Source organism: Urocampus carinirostris, chromosome 1 (genome assembly GCF_059441175.1).
Source record: "Urocampus carinirostris isolate Australia breed hairy pipefish chromosome 1, RoL_Ucar_1.0, whole genome shotgun sequence".
NCBI classification, from domain to species: domain Eukaryota; kingdom Metazoa; phylum Chordata; class Actinopteri; order Syngnathiformes; family Syngnathidae; genus Urocampus; species Urocampus carinirostris.
The window spans coordinates 4,246,981-4,265,431 of NC_142349.1; the positions used below are offsets into that span (position 1 = coordinate 4,246,981).

Genomic DNA, 18,451 nt, shown 5'->3' on the forward strand with positions numbered 1-18,451 from the left:
AAATATATAAAACTGGGGACAAGTCATCAGGTCATCAATATTTTTGAAAGAACCTATAAAGTTAAATATTTTAAAGCAATTTCCAACATGTATGAATGTTTGATGCCATGTATTGTGGGTGCATTCATCTCTAAATTTTACAATAAAATAAAAAGAGAGATGGATTTAAAAGTAACAGAAGAAGTGGTGGAATATTTGTGCATCCACTAGGTCCAAATTTCTGAGGGATCTCAACTAGAAGTATGTAATCAGATTTTTTATTACACCCCAATTTAAGAGGTTTTCCCGAGGTTCAACAACCAGGTTGGAGACCAGGTGGAGAGGTAGACATTGACTACATGCATATATTTTGGCTTTGCTCACAAATACAAGATTTCTGGGGAAAATTATGGTATGTTCTAAAGAAAATCTTGGGATATTGGATATATTTAACTTGGATATATTTAACTATTTTGGCAGTCTAACAGAAGAAATATTATAGATAAAGGATGAGTACCTGATTAAAAAATTACTGACAGCTAGCAAGATTGTGGCATAAACAAGATCTCCCCACTGTGGAGCAGTGGGTGTGCATGTTGGAGGAATTTTTTGTAATTGAGAGGACCACATTCCGAATATGAATACAGGAGTTCCAATTCATTGACAAATGGGAAAAATGGATAGACTACTGGGAAAATTAGGACACCACTTGTGAACAATGGTTACTGGACTTTAAAGAATGACTTTACAGGGAAGATCATCCCCAACACTGCAATGTTGTTTTGGTCTATTTGTATTTTGTCTCCCTCTCCCGCTCCTGCTCTTTGTTTGATGTGTGTTCAAAAAAAGGGAAACATCAAAATGAAAATTAATTTACAAAAAGTAAAATGAGCAATGACCCGTTTCGGTTTGATTCCAGAGGTTAAACATCAGACAACTGTGTCCTAAAGCTGAAAGTAAATACACTTTGTGTGACAGCAACAGATTTATGCATACAACTTAAGGTAGAATTAGTTTCTAGCTCAGGAGGTAGAGGGCTCGTCTTGGGATCAAGGAATCCCAGTTCGAATCCCGGCTCGCCTGTGTTACATGTCGAAGTGTCCTTGGGTAAGACACTGAACCCCTAATACCCCCAATAAGCAGGTTAGCGCCTTAGATGGCTGCAAGGCCGCTATTGGGAAATGTGGAGCACATTGTAAAGCACTTTGGGAAGTCATTGACTTGAAAAGCGCTATATAAATGCAGATCATTTCATTTCATTACATGTGATAACATCGATGTCTTTGGTTGTGATAAGTTTTTTTTCCTGGAAATGGCTCCGTTTTGGTGGGCTAAGCAACTGTTGTGTTTTTTTTTGGGGGGGGGGTTGTTTTATACCAGGTGCTTCAGTCCTCAATAGATGGAAATAACTACCACCTGTAACTAGATATGTGGTTAAGCCTAAAGCACATCTTAATCTCTAGTGAGGAAAAGCAATTCAGACGATTGATGATCATTTCATTTTTGTATGTTTTTCCATCCATGTCGTCTTACTAGCCAGTCGGAAGTTGTAAATCAGAACTTATGTTATGATTTTCTAAGAAATGAACTGTTTTGGTTTTACCTTATTTGCTGTTATTTGTAAATAATTCGGAGAATTACTGCAGTTATATTGCCTTAGCAGAAACCAAGGTGCCAGTTTAACTACTTTTAAAGTAAGCCATGCACCGTTTCACACTTAATTCTAACTGGATGTTACGAGTTGCCATACCAGCAAGCTATATAGTGGATTATTTGTTAAGTTCCTTACTCTGGTATGCTACGTTTCAAATTTTTTCTTTTACACACCCCTAATCTTGAGACCATACCCATTTTCTCCACTCTTCTTTGTGATCAAGCATTCAATGATATGCAGACATCACCGTACAACAAATCTCACAATGCGCCCTCATAATCTAATAATCATGACGATAAAGTTGATGGGTTTTCCATGTAAAATGGTTACAGTACTGTAAAAATTGCTTTGCAAACTTTGCAAACAGTTTCCTCCATGTTTATGTTAGATCTTGAGACAAAGGCGTCATTGTGCATTTGCGGCTCTCAGCAGAGATTATATTCATGTGGAGATGCCTTACTCAGTTGGATGAAAACGAGTCTGGCGACAATAATCGACAATGGAATTAATTGTCGACTATTTTTATTATCGATTTTTGTTGATGACCACTAATCTTTGTTGAAAGTACTAGTTCCTTATTGTTTCATAATGGGTGACATGGGGCTCCTTTAAATGGTATTGTTCTTTATAGTTTACATTATTGTTTTGATAATGAAGCACTTCCGTATGTTTCTCAACAAGTCTGCTTTAAAAGGACGCCGACACTCCTCTCTGGTGGCATCGCTTTGCCATTTCATTTCTCCTTTCGCAATTAACAGCAGCTAGCATTAGTTTGCACTGCATTGTCCTATAAAGTGCCATCACCCCTACAGGTTGCACCTGAGAGGACAGGTCCGTGTTACAGCCGAACTGGGCACTATGAAATGTTTATCTGTGCAAGTATTACAAATCAATTATGGACATTTGTTATAGGCCACACAAAAAAACTAAATGTAAGATACATATTTCCCACAATTCCCTATATTGGGAAAGATATGTCTCAACAATAAATATATTCGCAATTTACTCAATATCTAAAGATAATCTGTTTTGATAAAGGCGCATGCGATAATAACAATGACATGTAAGTCGCAGATACATCTGTGATTTTTTTTATTTTATTGCTACTGCAGAAACTGGGAAATTAATTATAAAAGTCCTTGAAAAGATGGTGAATTTGGCCATGAAAAGGTGTACAAACCACGAAGGAGTGGCGATTTGAAACCGGTAATAATGAAATTGAGGAAAAATATGAACTCCCTGAAGTGGGTCAGCATCTGAGTGTGTCTGTCCGGTTCATGCTTTTTTAGAACCCAAGAGGAAAATGTCACTTGACCTACTTTCAAGCATGTCTGCCTGTAGAACCAGACGTAGTTACCCAGGGTTTTTACCTACCTCATTGTATGGGAACAGATAAGATAAACTCTATCCCTTTCCTGCTAGCCCTGTTACTCCCCACCCTGGACTTGCACACCAAAATGCACGCGTACTATCCGTTGACGAAGTAGCCACGTGTCCAAAAAAGGAGGGGGGGATATTTTCTCTGCTCCCCTTCTCCTCTTGTCCTGCTCTCTTGAGCATAACCCCCAATGCCCTCCATCCTTTCTTTCCTTCTTCCGGATCTTAAATCCGAGCCTCTAGCACAGTGGCCAGCCTTCCCTCATTTGAGCATAAAAAAACACTCTGCGATGCATCTCCCGTGTGATGTTCTATATTTGTTTGTAAAGGTATAAACTAATTCATCTTAACCAAAGTGATGTTAGCCTAATCTAAAGTGGTGTTTCTCAATTGGTGGGTAAGGACCCAAAAGTGGGTTGCGTACCTTTTGAACGTGGGTCGAAGGCCTTTAAGCGAAATAATGCTATGGAAAATATCGTAACTGCGGGTCTATGAAACTCCTCAACAGTTGATGGTGATAATGCTTTCCAAATGTAAGTTTACACCCGTCATTTTTGTTCAAGACTGTTTGTTTTTGCGTCGAGCACGGCCAATGCCAAATACAGTGATCCCCGGTTACTGCGGTAAATGGGGAACAGAACGCCTGGTGAAAAGTGAAAATCTGCAAAGTAGCGTCACATCTGTGAAATTTCTCTTACCGGTCGAGAGTATACAACTATAACAAAAATAACATTATAGATGTACAAATAAAAACACAAAACAAAGTTGTCTTTATTGTCATTATACAAAACTACAATCAAACTGAAGGGCTCGCCTTTTAGTGCACGAAAGGAAATAATAGTGCGTCTGGCTTGCTGCACGCTAGCATTGGGTTTTGAGTTGAGCCTGGTCTCTGCTATGAGTAAAATACAAACTTACTGAATGTCTCTGTTTCATGTGTAATTGATCTGGCATTGGTTATATATCCCAGACTTAAAAGTCACCGGTTCGAGCCTTGGCTGAGTCAACTTTTTTTGGGGTGAAAACTGATGTTTTTGTGATTTCAATCACATTTCTAATTAAATACGACATGTATGCAATCTCCCGTGACTTTGCCTTCTCCTATGCGGACACAGCAAGTTTTGATCAAGCAGAAGGGAATATGTGACATCACATGTAATGCGTCCACGGAACTAACACTGTAGTGTAACTAGAAATTTGTAAGTCATCTTGGTGCTTTAGTTCAGTGAAAATGTGTCATTTTTCCACAATTACTACAGTGGTACAGAAACCTTCAGTGGATTATAATGAAAAGTAAGGCTGCAGCGATTAATTTCATTATTCGATGAATCGGTCGATATTGTTCTGATGAATCGGATTTCTAATTCCCCTCCTATTTAAATATTGAAGTTTTGCACAGATGGACGATGGTACACTAAACAAAATATTCTATGATATAAAACAAAAAAAATTGAAGTGTTTGTCAATTACCTGATATTTAAAAATGCATGTTATACACCTACAAGTATGTAAGATACTCTTTTCCTCCCACCTTCTCCACAGATCATATTAAATTTTGACCTATCATACAAAACAAAAAAGATAAACCAATACATTTCAATTTGTATAGATTTCCTTTATTAAAAAAAATCAAAATAATCAAAAACGAAGCCACTTTTCAAAATGTTTTCAACAAATTTGTTTTTGGGGATTCAATTTTGGAATATGATAAACATTGCCAATATGAAAATAATATATGCTCAAGAATTTGCCCCTTGGGTAGAGTTAACCATGTCATTATTATTATTTTCTTTTTTACTTTATTTTATACTTATTTTCTCTGTATTTCTGTCTGTTCCCTTGAAAATTGTTAACTTAGTTTCATGATGAAACTGTCAAACACTACAAAGTTAACTTTCATGTCATTTTTGTTTGTAAATGATGCAATGTTCAAAATGTAGTTAAAATATAAAATGATATAAAAAAAAATTAACATGGCTTTTTCATAAAAACTGTCTTGGTGCCATCTGCCAGACCAAAGCACTACTACAATTCCCAGCATCACAACGAAATGGTGTGCACTTTAATTTGCATTGATTTAACGTTCTTGGTGGCTCATAAATCACGTGATACAACGAATCGATGATCTAATTAGTTGCCAATGCTTTTAATCATCGGTTTTAATCGATTTTGTTGATTCCATGTTGCAGCACTTATGAAAAGAATGGATTGTCGACGCTTGGGCTAGCTCTTCTGCCGGGATTCGATCAAACTTTTATCTATTGAAAATCTATTGTATAATTGATAATAAATGCCTACAACCTGCATTGAATCCCCCCTAGCCTTTTTAGCCAACCTGCATTGTAATCTGTGAACAGCTTAGCACAAGGGCTAAAGACGAACCAGCTGTTAATTAGCTACATTAACCCCTTAACTGTCCTGTAAAATTCTCCTAATTACCAATCTAAGAAAGTACCCAAAATAAATTGAATACTGTTCTTGAACCATTTGAAGACTATGGACTGCAAGTGCTATTAACCTTGAGTAATCTTCGTCTGAAGACAGTAATGGGTGGTTTTTATTAAACTAACGAACCTTTTATTAAATTAAAGGTTTTTATTCTCGCCTGAATTATTTTCTGATATTAAATGCCTGCAGATGTGTGTAACATAGGCATCATAGCTGGAAAAGTGGTGGGACAATAGCTTGAAGCCTTACCCGGTCGTTTGTCAAATTTGATCACATTCTGGAAAACTGAACATTGTATTTTACACATTTTTCCAAGGGTGGTTTTAGGCATTTCCAACAGTAGCCGTTTGGAAATGACCAGTTTTCTATACTCAAATCTTTCCAAATTGTATTTTACTTCGGCCATTTTTTATACATTGTGAAAGAGTTGTAAATATTTGAATTCCCTTTCCAGAAGTCAATCAGTGACTGTGCATTCTTGGACATAAAAATGGTGCGTAAAATGAATCATTAGTTTCATTGCGCACACTTGTTTCTATGTCTAATTTGAATATAATAGGGGCATCTTCATATCAATTTATTTCGAATTCCATTTGCTAACCAGTGTGTCAATCATCATTTGAATCGGTCACTATTGGCCAAAGTTATCTGGCGGTAAAAGAGGCAGGTCCTTTTTAGCAATTACAAGCTTGTATGAGTAAATGGGATTGTGGACCATAAAGTCTGCAATTGGCCAAAAAAGATGACAATCACATGTAAGGTTAACGGGCCATAGAAAATAATTTTGCTAGTCTATGTGTAAACGGGAACTATGGGGCTAAACAGACAGTTAACAACAAAAAACGTCCATGAATGCAGAAGCCTTTCGGCTAATTTTTTTTTTATTTGTAGGCATTATCGTGTGTTTTGGATTAAACATTTTACACGGTTGGATTCACTATACTCTCGCGGATGTAAGGAGACCATGGTTGCGTACTGTCATCGAACGTGAATATTTGCCCCTCAACAGGCCGATGGGGTGGCGAAACGTAAAGGGTTAAATGGACCTGTTAGCGAAGCTGTTCTGGTTGAATACAGAAATAGAACCAGCTACAGAGTGTACACTTTAACATGGTGCTTCCTATGGCTTTGAGAATATGCAGGGATCAGAATTTTCCGCGGATCCGCGGATTTCCGCTGTTTTTGAACCCCAAAGGTCATTCCCGTAAATCGTCTAAATTCGATGAGAAAATATTTTGGGGGGGTGAGGTATGATACGTGACTGTTTCATTACCCCAAGTTAGCAGTTAGAGATCGCGAGAAAAATCGACTCCTACCATTGGTCGATAGGTTCGCTGATAACCAATCAGCGGAGCTTTTGTTCAGAGCATTGGCTTTCTCGAACATGGCGCTCTTTCCGGTCTTTTCAAACGGTGAAATGAGTGTTTGAAAAAGTAAATATGAAAATACTAAGAAAAGAAGACGAGGCTTTTGTCTCCGAGATTGATAAAGGAATCAAGAATAAATTTAAGTGGTCATGGCTGGAGAAGACTGTCACAGTAAACGTTAAAATCGGCGCAAAGATCGAGGAAGTTACAGAAACTTTGAGCCAGTTCATCGCAAAGTGTGATGTTCCAGGGAAAGCAAAGTGTCTATACTGTGTCGATCTGATCAATTATGGTACGCGAGGTTGTGTGGCACTGATCGATCATGCTAAAATGAACAAGCACAAAGCAAAAATGGCTTGCCGGCGATCAAATTATGCACTCGGATCCGCATTTAAAATCGGCAGTGAAACTAACAGTAACACCACCGGTTCAACATTATTGGCCGTTCCAAATCCTTCCACTTCAAATACTAGCAGCAGTCAACCACTGAAAAAAAATACATGGTTTCTGTTTTGTTGGATTTAATTCATTCTAGTGGAATTTTCACATAGCAAATAAGATAAATGCTGTTGGCTTCAGGGGGGGGCTTCGCCCTCCTGAGCCCCCCACCGGGCTCCGCCCTGGACCTGGCCGGGGCCTGCGGCCCCTGGACCCTGGCTATTTCAGCTGAAAATGAAAATCTCCATTCTGATCCCTGAATATGGTAAAATAGAATCAGACCCCTGTAACTTTGATTGACATGGGACTAGCCTATAAATGATTTAGTGTTATCAAGACTAAAATTAGGGTTTCAGCCTACTTGGCTTCTGATCATGGAGAATATTGCATGCTCTCAATGTATGACACTAAGCTGGTGTGTTTCAGGCATCGAGAAAATTATAGATCATTGACTTATGCCATTGTGATGCACAGATAGTGTGATGGATGTGGTCTATTGAAGGCTTTATCTTTTGATGAGCTCTGTCATGTAATGTGACACAGACCATCCACCTAAATGTCTTTTCTGAGCTGCAATGCCATGCACACATAGGTTTGAGCTCTGCCAGAAATCAGTTGGAGGTTAAGCACCTCTTTGGCCTTGGTGAGGCCGAATGTTCCTGTTTCTAGCTTATTTTTAGTTTTTCCTATTTTAGACTATGGATCGAACATAATGGGGTTTTCAAGGCCGATACTGATTATTAGTATTGAGATGAGGCCGATAACCGATGTTTGGAGCCAATATTCATTTGCTTTAAACGCTTTAAAAAGGGTGTCAGAATTTTTTAATTATGCTAAAAGAAACAAAGAATATTTATTATAAATTCAAATAAAACTTACAGCTCTCTGAAACCTTAAATTAGAATTTGAAATAACAACTCATCTTTTGCTATCTAAAAACCAACAGTGCGGAAAATGAAATGAGGCTTAGCAGAAACTCGTACAAAGATGCATGAATAGCTCACTGATTTTTTTTGATTTTTTTTTACAAAAAAATGTCAATACCACTTGCATGACTTTAATTAACTTAAAACAAAAGGCGCAAAACAACGGAAATTTCAATGGAGCTTGCTGCTGACGTAGAAACTAGCTGCCAATGCTAACCACGCTTATGCAGCCCATCAAGTAAATTCGATCTTGGATCACGAAAAACAGCGATATGTTCTGCCTTTATAATGGCATACAGGACTGTCTCGGAAAATTAGAATGTTGTGATAAAGTTCTTTATTTTCTGTAATGCAATTAAAAAAACAAAAATGTCATACATTCTGGATTCATTACACATCAACTGAACTGTTTCAAGCCTTTTATTATTTCAATATTGCTGAATTTGGCTTACAGCTTAAGAAAACTAAAAAATCCTATCTCAAAATATTAGAATATCATGAAAAAGTATACAAGTAGGCTATTCAACTAATCACCTGAATCATCTAATTAACTCGAAACACCTTGCGAGGGTTTCCTGAGCCTTAAAAACACTCAGCTTGGTTCAGTAAACTAAATCACAAGTATGGGGAAGACTGCTGATCTGACTGCTGTCCAGAGGACCATCATTGATACCCTCCATCAGGAGGGTAAGACACAAAAAGAAATTTCTCAAAGAGCAGGCTGTTCACAGAGTGCAGTTTCAAAGCATATCCACAAAAAGTCTGTTGGAAGGGAAAAATGTGGCCGGAAACGCTGCACAACCAAGAGAGATGACCGCAGCCCTAACAAAATTGTGAAGAAGAGCCGCTTCCAGAATTTGGGGGAGCTTCAAAGACAGTGGGCTGAAGCTGGAGTCCAGGTATCAAAAGCCACAGTTCAGACGTGTCCGGGAAATGGGCTACAATAGCCGTATTCCCATGGTCAAGCCACTTCTGAACTCAAGACAACGGAAGAAGCGTCTGACTTGGGCTATGGAGAAGAAGCACTGGACAGTTGCAGGGTGGTCCAAAGTCCTCTTTTCAGACAAAAGCAAGTTTTGCATTTCATTTGGAAGTCAAGGCGCCAGAGTCTGGAGAAAGGCTGGAGAGGAGCAAAATCCAAGTTGCTTGAAATACAGTGTGAAGTTCCCACAGTCAGCAATGGTTTGGGGAGCCATGTCAGCTGCTGGTGTTGGTCCACTGTGTTTCATCAAGTCCAGAGTAAATGCAACTGTGTACCAAGAGATTTTAGAGCACTACATGCTTCCATCTGCTGAAAAGCTCTATGGAGATAAAGATTTCATTTTCCAGCATGATCTGGCACCTGCCCACAGTGCCAAAACCACCAGTAACTGGTGCACTGACCATGGCATCACTGTCCTTGATTGGCCTGCTAATTCCCCTGACCTGAACCCCATCGAGAATTTGTGGGGTATAGTTAAGAAGAAGATGAAAGACACCAGACCTACAAATGCAAATGAGCTGAAGGCCGCTATCGAAGCATCCTGGGCATCAATAACACCTCAGCAATGCCACAGGCTGATTGCCTCCATGCCACGCCGGATTGATGCAGTAATCCGTGCAAAAGGATTCCCAACCAAGTACTGAGTGCATCAATGGACATTTTCAAATGTTTGATTTAGTTTTGCTGTTATAAAATTATTTTTTTTACTTGGTCTGAGGAAGTATTCTAATATTTTGAGATAGGATTTTTGAGTTTTTTTCAGCTGTAAGGCAAAATCAGCAATATTCAAATAATAAAAGGCTTGAAATAGTTCAGTTGATGTGTAATGAATCCAGAATGTATGACATTTTTGTTTTTTTAATTGCATTACAGAAAATAAAGAACTTTATCACAATATTCTAATTTTCTGAGACAGTCCTGTATAAATGATCAGTGTTAGGAAAAAGTAATATAATTGTGCACATATGTACACAGATTCAGTGACATACCATTGAGTAATATATTATCCTTGATCTACTCTACATTTCTTTTATGACTAGGAATGTGTTGAAATTAAAATAGTGCTGTGCAGTCTTAGCAGCTAAACATTACTCACCATCAGTGTTCGATTTTGCCTATTTACCTGATACCTATTTACCTGATACTATCTGAAGCTGAAAAATTGTTTATTGCCTAAAAAGCGAGTATTGTTTTTGTTTCTGAGGTAGGATATTTTGCTTATAACCTCTTCTAAATGATACTCACTTTTATAACAAAATTCAACAGGTGTCTTACTTCCTTTTGAAGAACATATTGTAAATATTTTTTTCCAGGACACTGGTAAGATTTAGATCAAAAACATTTAATTCATGGTGCTTGTCTATATTTTTAACATGATTCAATGTTAATGTAAAATGCATAACTCTAGTGGAGTGACTGAAACTGTAACTACATTTTGCTACTGTTGCATTAAAGTGCATTAAATTCCCCGCCCAAACGACATTTTTTTAATTCACAGTACTCTGAATCCTCAGATATTGTCATATTTAATGAAATTCATGGCAACTCTCTATTTCTACAAGTTGTAATTGCTAGTTTTTGATTGTCTGCATCAACCGCAGGTGGGTGGGCACCATTGCGAGTATAAGCCCAGTATCAATCTTATGCCAATAACCAGGGTTGGGTAGGGTTACTTTAACTGGATTACTTTCAATTACTTTTGGATTACTCCAATACCAAATATGCTAATAAAAGACAAAAGAAACTAAATATGAATAAAATTATGACTCACAACACGTGGTAAGCTTTCTCTCCTGGCCTTGATCTCTTAGATCTCCGGCAAAAGTAACATAAAATGCGACAGAAACAAAATTAAAATAAATCCAAACAGCTTGCCAACATCATTTTTGCCGTTCCATGTATTCCAAGCCTGCACAAAATTTAGTAATTTAGTAGTAATTTAGTAATAAAATCCCATTTTAGTCAGTCACTAAAATATTTTGTTAACCATACCTGACCAAGTGTTGTTTATTTGTACAGTTGGTTGGCCACACGTACTCCTATTTAATCTTTTAAATCAATCAGAAAACTTGTGTTTTGAATTATGGCTTCATTGTCAAGTTATCTTGCACTAAAAAATCCTCTTCTCCCTTTTACCCCACATGACCCCCTTCCCGTCTTTCAATTTCTCTTCAGGAACCTTCAAAGACAACCATGGAATAAGAAGATAGCAGTTGCTTAGAGCATTCCTTCATAAAAGGTGTCTGCGGGGGACGCCAGCGAGCCATGGCAGACCCAGGGATGCTGAGTTTGTTTGGGGATGACACAGGGCTGTTCTCAGATGGATTGGATGGTTTAGGAGACTGTTTTCCTCAACAGTCAACCCCAGGACAATCCAGCACCTTACCCCGGCAGACAAATCCGCCTCTCAACCATGAACATCAGGGAAACAGGGGTTTCCACCAGGGAATGCTCCTTGGCACTGGACCAGCACAGCCTAAAATAGGTCAAATGTACGACCACAGCACCTACGCAAGCTATGAACAGACTGGTGCCCCAGCAGGAAGAATGATGTCTCGGAATGGTCCTAACCAGGGGCCTCAAAATGTCAACGCAACCATCAATGGCATGGCTTCTCACTACCATAATAACCCTACCAACTCAAATAATGCACATCATGGTTTCCCAGGTGATACTGGGGGTGGAGCGGGTGTCTGGGGGCCACAGCATCAAAATCGATCCTCATATCAGCAGCCACCAGTGCAAGCAGGAAGTGGCCCCAACCAAATAGGAACCTTCCAAATGTCTCAAAACTACAGCGGGTTGCAGGGCCAATCCGCATCCAATTCACCTTGCATCAGCCAACATTACCCACCGCAAAGCGTGGTTCACCAACCTCCACAAGATCCTTCTCACTACATGGGGAATGTTGGAATGGTGGGGGGTCAAATGGGGCACCCGCAGCCACAAAGCCAAGGTTACCCTAACATTAGCCATGCATCTAGATTCCCACATTCGCCCTCACGCCAGCCTCAACATCCTCATCAACATCAGCAAGGTATGGGTGGGTTTGCAGCTGGTCCTTATCCCAGTTATCAAGCTCAGTATGGCGCCTTGAGCTCTGGGATTGGCCAGGGTAGTAATGCTACAGTCAGTACCAATACCAGCCCTACTATGGGACCTCGGCAGCCTGGCCAAAGATTTAACCAGGGAACAAGTCCAGTTTCTGGGCAACCTGGACAGCGTTTCCCTAGTGGGCCATCGCACCAAGCACATTCTCTGCCAGTGCAGCCACAGCTAGCAGGGCAACAGGGCCAGTCTATGCACCCACTTAACCACTCCCAGCCCCCAAAGCAAACCCAGTCCCACCTTGTTCCCGCATCTCAGGTATCTTACCCTTCTCCCTCATCAATGTCTCCAATGCGGGTTTTGGGAACCCCGACACCCTCTCCACCAGTTAGACCTCCTAGTGCAGGACTAGCGGTTTCTTCCGAGGTTACAGGGTACACAGCCCTGAAGTCTCCACCAAACTCCATCCCACATCCTCAGAGACCTTCCGAAACCACACTGTCTGGTACACAATACCAGCAGAACAGTACAGCCCCTAATGCTGGGCAGTTGTATACTGGTATGGGACCACAGCGGGGTCCCCAGCTTGGCCCAAATCGTCCTCCACTCCAGACACAACAAGGTAAGCTAAGCGATGGTCTCTAGTATTGAAACTTTGTTATATGGGTGGAACTCGTCGTAAAGTATCAAATAACCCAAGGATGTAAATCTTATAAATCGCCCGTTCCTATCACAATAATCTAACACTCTTTTTGATGTTAGGATTGGCATATAGCGTTGTCAAGTAAAAACTGACTGGTGATGAAGACCTTGAATATCTCAAAACATTAGACAATGGCTTGCATGTTTGGGCATAAAGCACCTGTTCAATTTTGGATAGTTATGTTTAATAAACGATTTGGTCTTAAAATGTCTTAAGCTTTGTGTTAAAAAGTGAACTTGCGTAATCATGCCATTAAGAGTGTCTTTATTCACGTATGAAGTGTTAAAAGCGAACAAGTATATTTAATTTCAGATTATACAAAAGATAGTTGTACAGCTGATACTCTGTTTGGGACTACGTCTTTAATGTCATTGGTTTGCTGATAATGAGACGTATACTTCTTTGTAAACTATAAGTAGATTTTTTTATATATGTATATGTTTATCTTCTCAAATCATACTTTTACTCACAAGACTACCGGTATATGCCACTGATACGAGTGCATATGAATTGTACTCGAGTCCCTTCGATTGTTTGAATGTGCGCTATTTCAGTCATTTGCCAAAATATATTTAAAAAAATATCTCATCACCAGTAGGGCTGTACAATTTGGGAAGAAAACCGAATTGCGATTTTTCATACCTGTATTGCAATTTTGATGCAATTTTCGATTTTAAAAGCGCATTGCTGTGCTAGTTCTTTTTTGTGAGAACGTAATTACAGTGACATCCAAACTTTCCCCGAGATGTCACTACAGACTGTAACAAAGTAACAGCTATAGATCAACAAATAAAAAACTGAATTGCAGTTGAATAAGTTTTCTTTATTATTATTATATAAAAGTATAACTAAATTGGAGGGCTTCTTCTTTCAAAGGAAGAAAGCAATTCAAAGAGCGGCTGGCTAGAGCTGGTTAACCGCGATATCAGCCAGGTCTCCCCAATGATTAAAATAAAAGAGCCACAGATGTAGCAGTTTCCCATGAGTTGTAGCGCCAGGTCATGCGTTTTATGCGTAATGAATCTGGCGCCTGTGAAATACTGCCTCCGCAGGGGTGTCTTGAGAGAACTGTTAGCCTCGCTGTTGTAGGCCAGACCTTTCTCTTCCCTATACCGCCTCAGTCGATTTCCAGGCGGGATGACAATCAACAGAACACCCGCTGACTTTTCTCAGTGTCCGATTTAATGAATGAATTTACTTTCTGATTGGCCGGTGCCGTTAAAACCCGAACTTTGAAAATTCTGGTCGACCATGCACTCACTCACAAACATGGAACTACAAGTCCTTTTAAAAAACTGCAGTGTTTTGCAATTACCCAATCTCAGCACATCACCTCGCGATATCTTTTGGTTATCCGTGAAGCCGAACTCTCCAGTTCTGTCAAGTTGGATGCAGAATGTTGGTAGACAGCTATTTTTGTGTCTCCAGAGTGGCTCAATTTAGGTCCTGGTTCTGGCTAGTCCAGTTAGGAACTGTCAAAAAGCTGTTCTGAAGCCACTCCTTTGTTATTTTAGCTGTGTCCTTAGTCAGTGTCCTCTTGAAAGGTGGACCTCCAGCCTATCTGATGTACTGAACACCACAACCACCTGAACCACCCACAACATGATTTTCTCACCACCATATTACACTTTAGGGATTAGTGCCTGCTTTTTTCACACATTCATCCTTGAATTATCCCAAAAAAGTTAAAATCAGACCAGTCATTCTTCTCGCTGTTGGGGAGTCATGCGTTTTGGGGGGCAAATTCTATGTGGGCCTTATAGTTCTTGCACTTAAGAGATGCATCAGATTATCCCTTTTACCATAAACACTCTAATGGTGGAGGGCTGCAGTTGACTTAGAAATGTTTCCTACTGTATCTGCCTACTGTATGTCTGGAGTTTAGCCATAGTGATCTTTCGGTTCTTTTTTTACTCAGCCACCAAGGCTCTTCACCCTGGATTGCTCACTTTGTCTTGCCTGCTAGCTCCAGGCAGAGTTTGGTTGTCCCAAACATCTTCCATTTGGAGTGCTTCAGAAATTATTTGAAATTGTAGCCTTGGCCAGATCTCAGCCTTACCACAAATCTTCATAGGCAGTTTCTCCGACATAGTGTTTTTCTCATTTGCCCTGACATGCACTGTTAGCTTTTAAGACGGGTTGTGTGCGCTTTATAATCTAGTCCAATCCCTTTGAACAGAAACAGCTAGACTCCAATGAACACTGTTCATACAGATGCTTGAAATCCTTGAAAATGCTTGAATTTGAATGTAGTTTCAAGGTTTTAAAAGTGCTTGAAGTTTGAGTGAAGTGCTTGTACATCCTCAAAATTGTTGCCATATTTCTCTGGAGTCTGATTTGATAGATTCGCATTAAATGAAGAAAAATAAAACTTCAAAAAAATGACTTTCTTTGGCTTGCACTACTAGGGCTCCAAGATTAACCGATGTGATGTAGTGACCCTGTTTCATCGAGAAATTCTGCATTTTTTTAAGGATTTTTAGATTGTTATTTGATTGATAGTGTTTGGCCTACTAGAATGGCGCTATACAATAAGCAAATGCAAATGGTTTTCGCTTGGTGGCTTTTTTGTCCTCACTCGCTTTTGGGTAATGGGTTTATTGGTTAATTAACAGCTTTATGTATCGTTGATTGGACGATGAATATGGTTTTGGCTCGCTGCTGCACTACTTTCCCTGAAAGGGTGGAGGGTAGAAGTCGAAATTTTCAATACCCATGCCCTTATCTTTCAATCTACAGTGAACTTTTACCCATGTGTGTAAGCAGCCTATATTTGGGAGTGATCAAGCTACGCGATTACCTGTGCATCTTATCGTGTGGGAGATATTGAAAATGAACTGTTTTAATTTTTGCAAATGGCTGCAATGAGAGTGTGAAAAAAGTCCAATGAGTTAATTCCAATTATATAGCGTGCATTGTGACACCAGGTACTTCATTCACCAAAATATGTTTCTGGTAAATTCATATCAACAAACCTTTTTAAGTGAAGCTTTTCGATAGATAGATAGATTGTTCATCTCCGTAGGGAAATTCACACTTCCAGCAGTATCCGTGTGTTGAAAATGAAATAATATTAAAGTAAAAGAAATAGAATACATTAATACCCAATGTAACGTGTTGATATAGAGTATTTAAATAGTGCTACATAAAATACACACTGTGATAACAAAAATAGGGTAATATGCAAATGTGGGGGTGGAGTTTAATGTGGGCTTTTACTCCCCCGGGTGGAGTTAAAGAGCCTCATGGCATGAGGAAGTGGGGTTTTAAGCAGGAACAGAATTTCCCTCCTGGTTATAAAATAATGACTTTCAACTTTAAAGCTGCATTATGTACATTTCTTAAAATCGTAATTTATTTTATGTCTTGAAAGGGATAAAACATTTGTCAATATTTTTAAGGGCAACATGAAGTACCACTCAGCCAAGGAGGAGATCATCTTCTGCTTCCCCATCAACAAGCCTCCAGAAGTGGCCAGTCCCTGCAGCCTTCTCCTGTTGGCTTTCAGGGTCCATCTATTACACAGAACGGAATCCTGTCCATAAACCGCGGTTTATTACCCCCCACCCAAAGTGTTCAGATGCAACACAATCCCCCTTCCTCCAACCTTTTGCAGAGCACGCCCCAGCCTTCCAACCAAACTTCCCACCATTGGGCACCTCCGCCTTCTTCCTCCCACCCACTGTCTTCACAACCTACTACCCCGCAGAAAGTGCCTAACGTACAGGTGAGTAACAATGAAAAAAAAACTTTTATATAGTTGCATTGTTCTGAAACACAAATGTCAATACAGTGGTATTTTTTTATACCAGTTCAATTCGTTCCAGTAATGGCCCATGGCCCGACTTGGTCGTTTAACAAACACATGGTCCCTATATAAAATAATTAAATAAATCTCATCTTGCTGATAACTAAAAACACATGGAAATAGTTATCAAACACAAAAAATACATTCATAGATAAATAAGATGTGAACAAAATGAAATGTAAGTTTATTATGAGCATGTACCCTGAAGGAAGTCGGTGGTTGCCAACTTTACAAAGATGTGCAAGTAGGGTCAGGATGGGGTGATATAGCAATAGAGATGGTTGGTGATGCATAACCACTGACTATACAATATAAATTAAAGTTACTGTACCTTAAAATGAATATACAAACAAACATTTTTACAGCATATTGGTTTTATTTCCTTTCTCTTAACAAAGCCAAGTTAAGCGCTGCAAAAACTCTTCCATGGCTTTGCAACCTGCACCTGCTGCTTTCTCATGCCAAACCACATTAACAGAGCCAGTCCTCTTCTTTAATTTCTTTTCCAGCCATCGCTGGGCTTGAAATCCATTCTGGTTGTACCAAGTGTCTGTCTATAACTCAGAACGAAACCCTGTGTTTTGATAAAGCAAAACAAAAGTATTCGTTCAATAGAGTAACATAATAATAGAGCAGGAGTTTTGTTCCAAATATAACTGGTAAATCTTAGTTCTAGTTCAGTGGTGCTCGTTTGAAGAGGTACCACTAACTGTATTTGGTTTATTCATGGTCATTTTTTAGTGTAGATTTCTCTTAATGTAAATGTTTTTGTGGTTGAAGTAATGTCTGTTTGGACTGTTAGAAAAGTTTGCCTTATTTGTCTCCAGTTCATATTTAAGGGCAGAGTTGTTTAATGGGTATTGTTGAAAAGGGTTTTGTGGATGTTTTTCATATTGTTGTGTGTTACTGGACTTTGAAGTTTGCCTTTTGTGTTTGTGCTTATATGAATGTGTCTGGGGTAATACATTTTCACAGCACCAACACATACCGCTCATACGAAGTGGCGCCACCAGCCTAATTTCTCCTCCCCCTTCCATGTCACTCCTGCCTCTTTCGAGGAAACCTCCCTTCCTGTCTCTGCCTCCTCCCTGTCTCCTCTATTTCCGCTCTCTCTACAGGACTCTTTTCCAGTCTTATTTCTTTTCGTAATTGTTATGTAGCCAGATGTTCAAAGAGATGGTCTAAAAGGGGGGGGGGGGTTGAAGCCATTTTGGGGGAAGAATCCTCAAAGAGGAAGGATGTGGGTAAAACAAGTAATGGCCTCCAGAGATGACAGTCTACATTTTTGCCATAGGATGTGTGATGACAAAGGGGGCTTGTTGACGATGCAGTGAGAGTTGCATCACTGCTACTCCTAGTTGTACCCAATACTTCAATGGTTGGTAGACGTGAAACCCTTTCTTTCTGCACTGAACCCTTCAGATGCAGTGGCAGCCCAGTAATCTTGCATGTCTAAATCCAACTATTTTTCCTCTGCTTTCCAACCTCACTGTATCGCCCGACTATCATCCAGCCTACTTCTATCTAGTCTTTGTGACCTGTGCTTTGTGGTTCACATCTCAAGTCTCACTAATATTATCCAGCTGTCTTGACCTAGATGCAAAGGCGTCAAAATAATTTGAGTTCTTCACTAAAAACGCACTGTGCTGTGATTAATGATTTTGCCTCCTTTTACATTTCTGTCTTGTAGGCAAATCTGCCACAGTTTTACATCACCCAAG

The 18,451-nt window shown here is 39.5% G+C and overlaps 1 protein-coding gene across 4 annotated transcripts in view; it reads left to right on the forward strand.

Moving 5' to 3' along the window:
• The window catches only part of chd7 (chromodomain helicase DNA binding protein 7), a 106,996-nt gene that overhangs the window by 15,183 nt on the left and 73,362 nt on the right, over positions 1 to 18,451 (forward strand). For all 4 annotated transcript variants that reach the window (XM_088343425.1, XM_088343673.1, XM_088343503.1 and 1 more), the window contains 2 exons: positions 11,347 to 12,841; positions 16,324 to 16,649. In XM_088343425.1, the coding sequence (XP_088199551.1) occupies positions 11,437 to 12,841; positions 16,324 to 16,649 (1,731 nt within the window). In that variant the 5' untranslated portion in view covers positions 11,347 to 11,436. The remainder of the gene's footprint in view (positions 1 to 11,346; positions 12,842 to 16,323; positions 16,650 to 18,451) is intronic.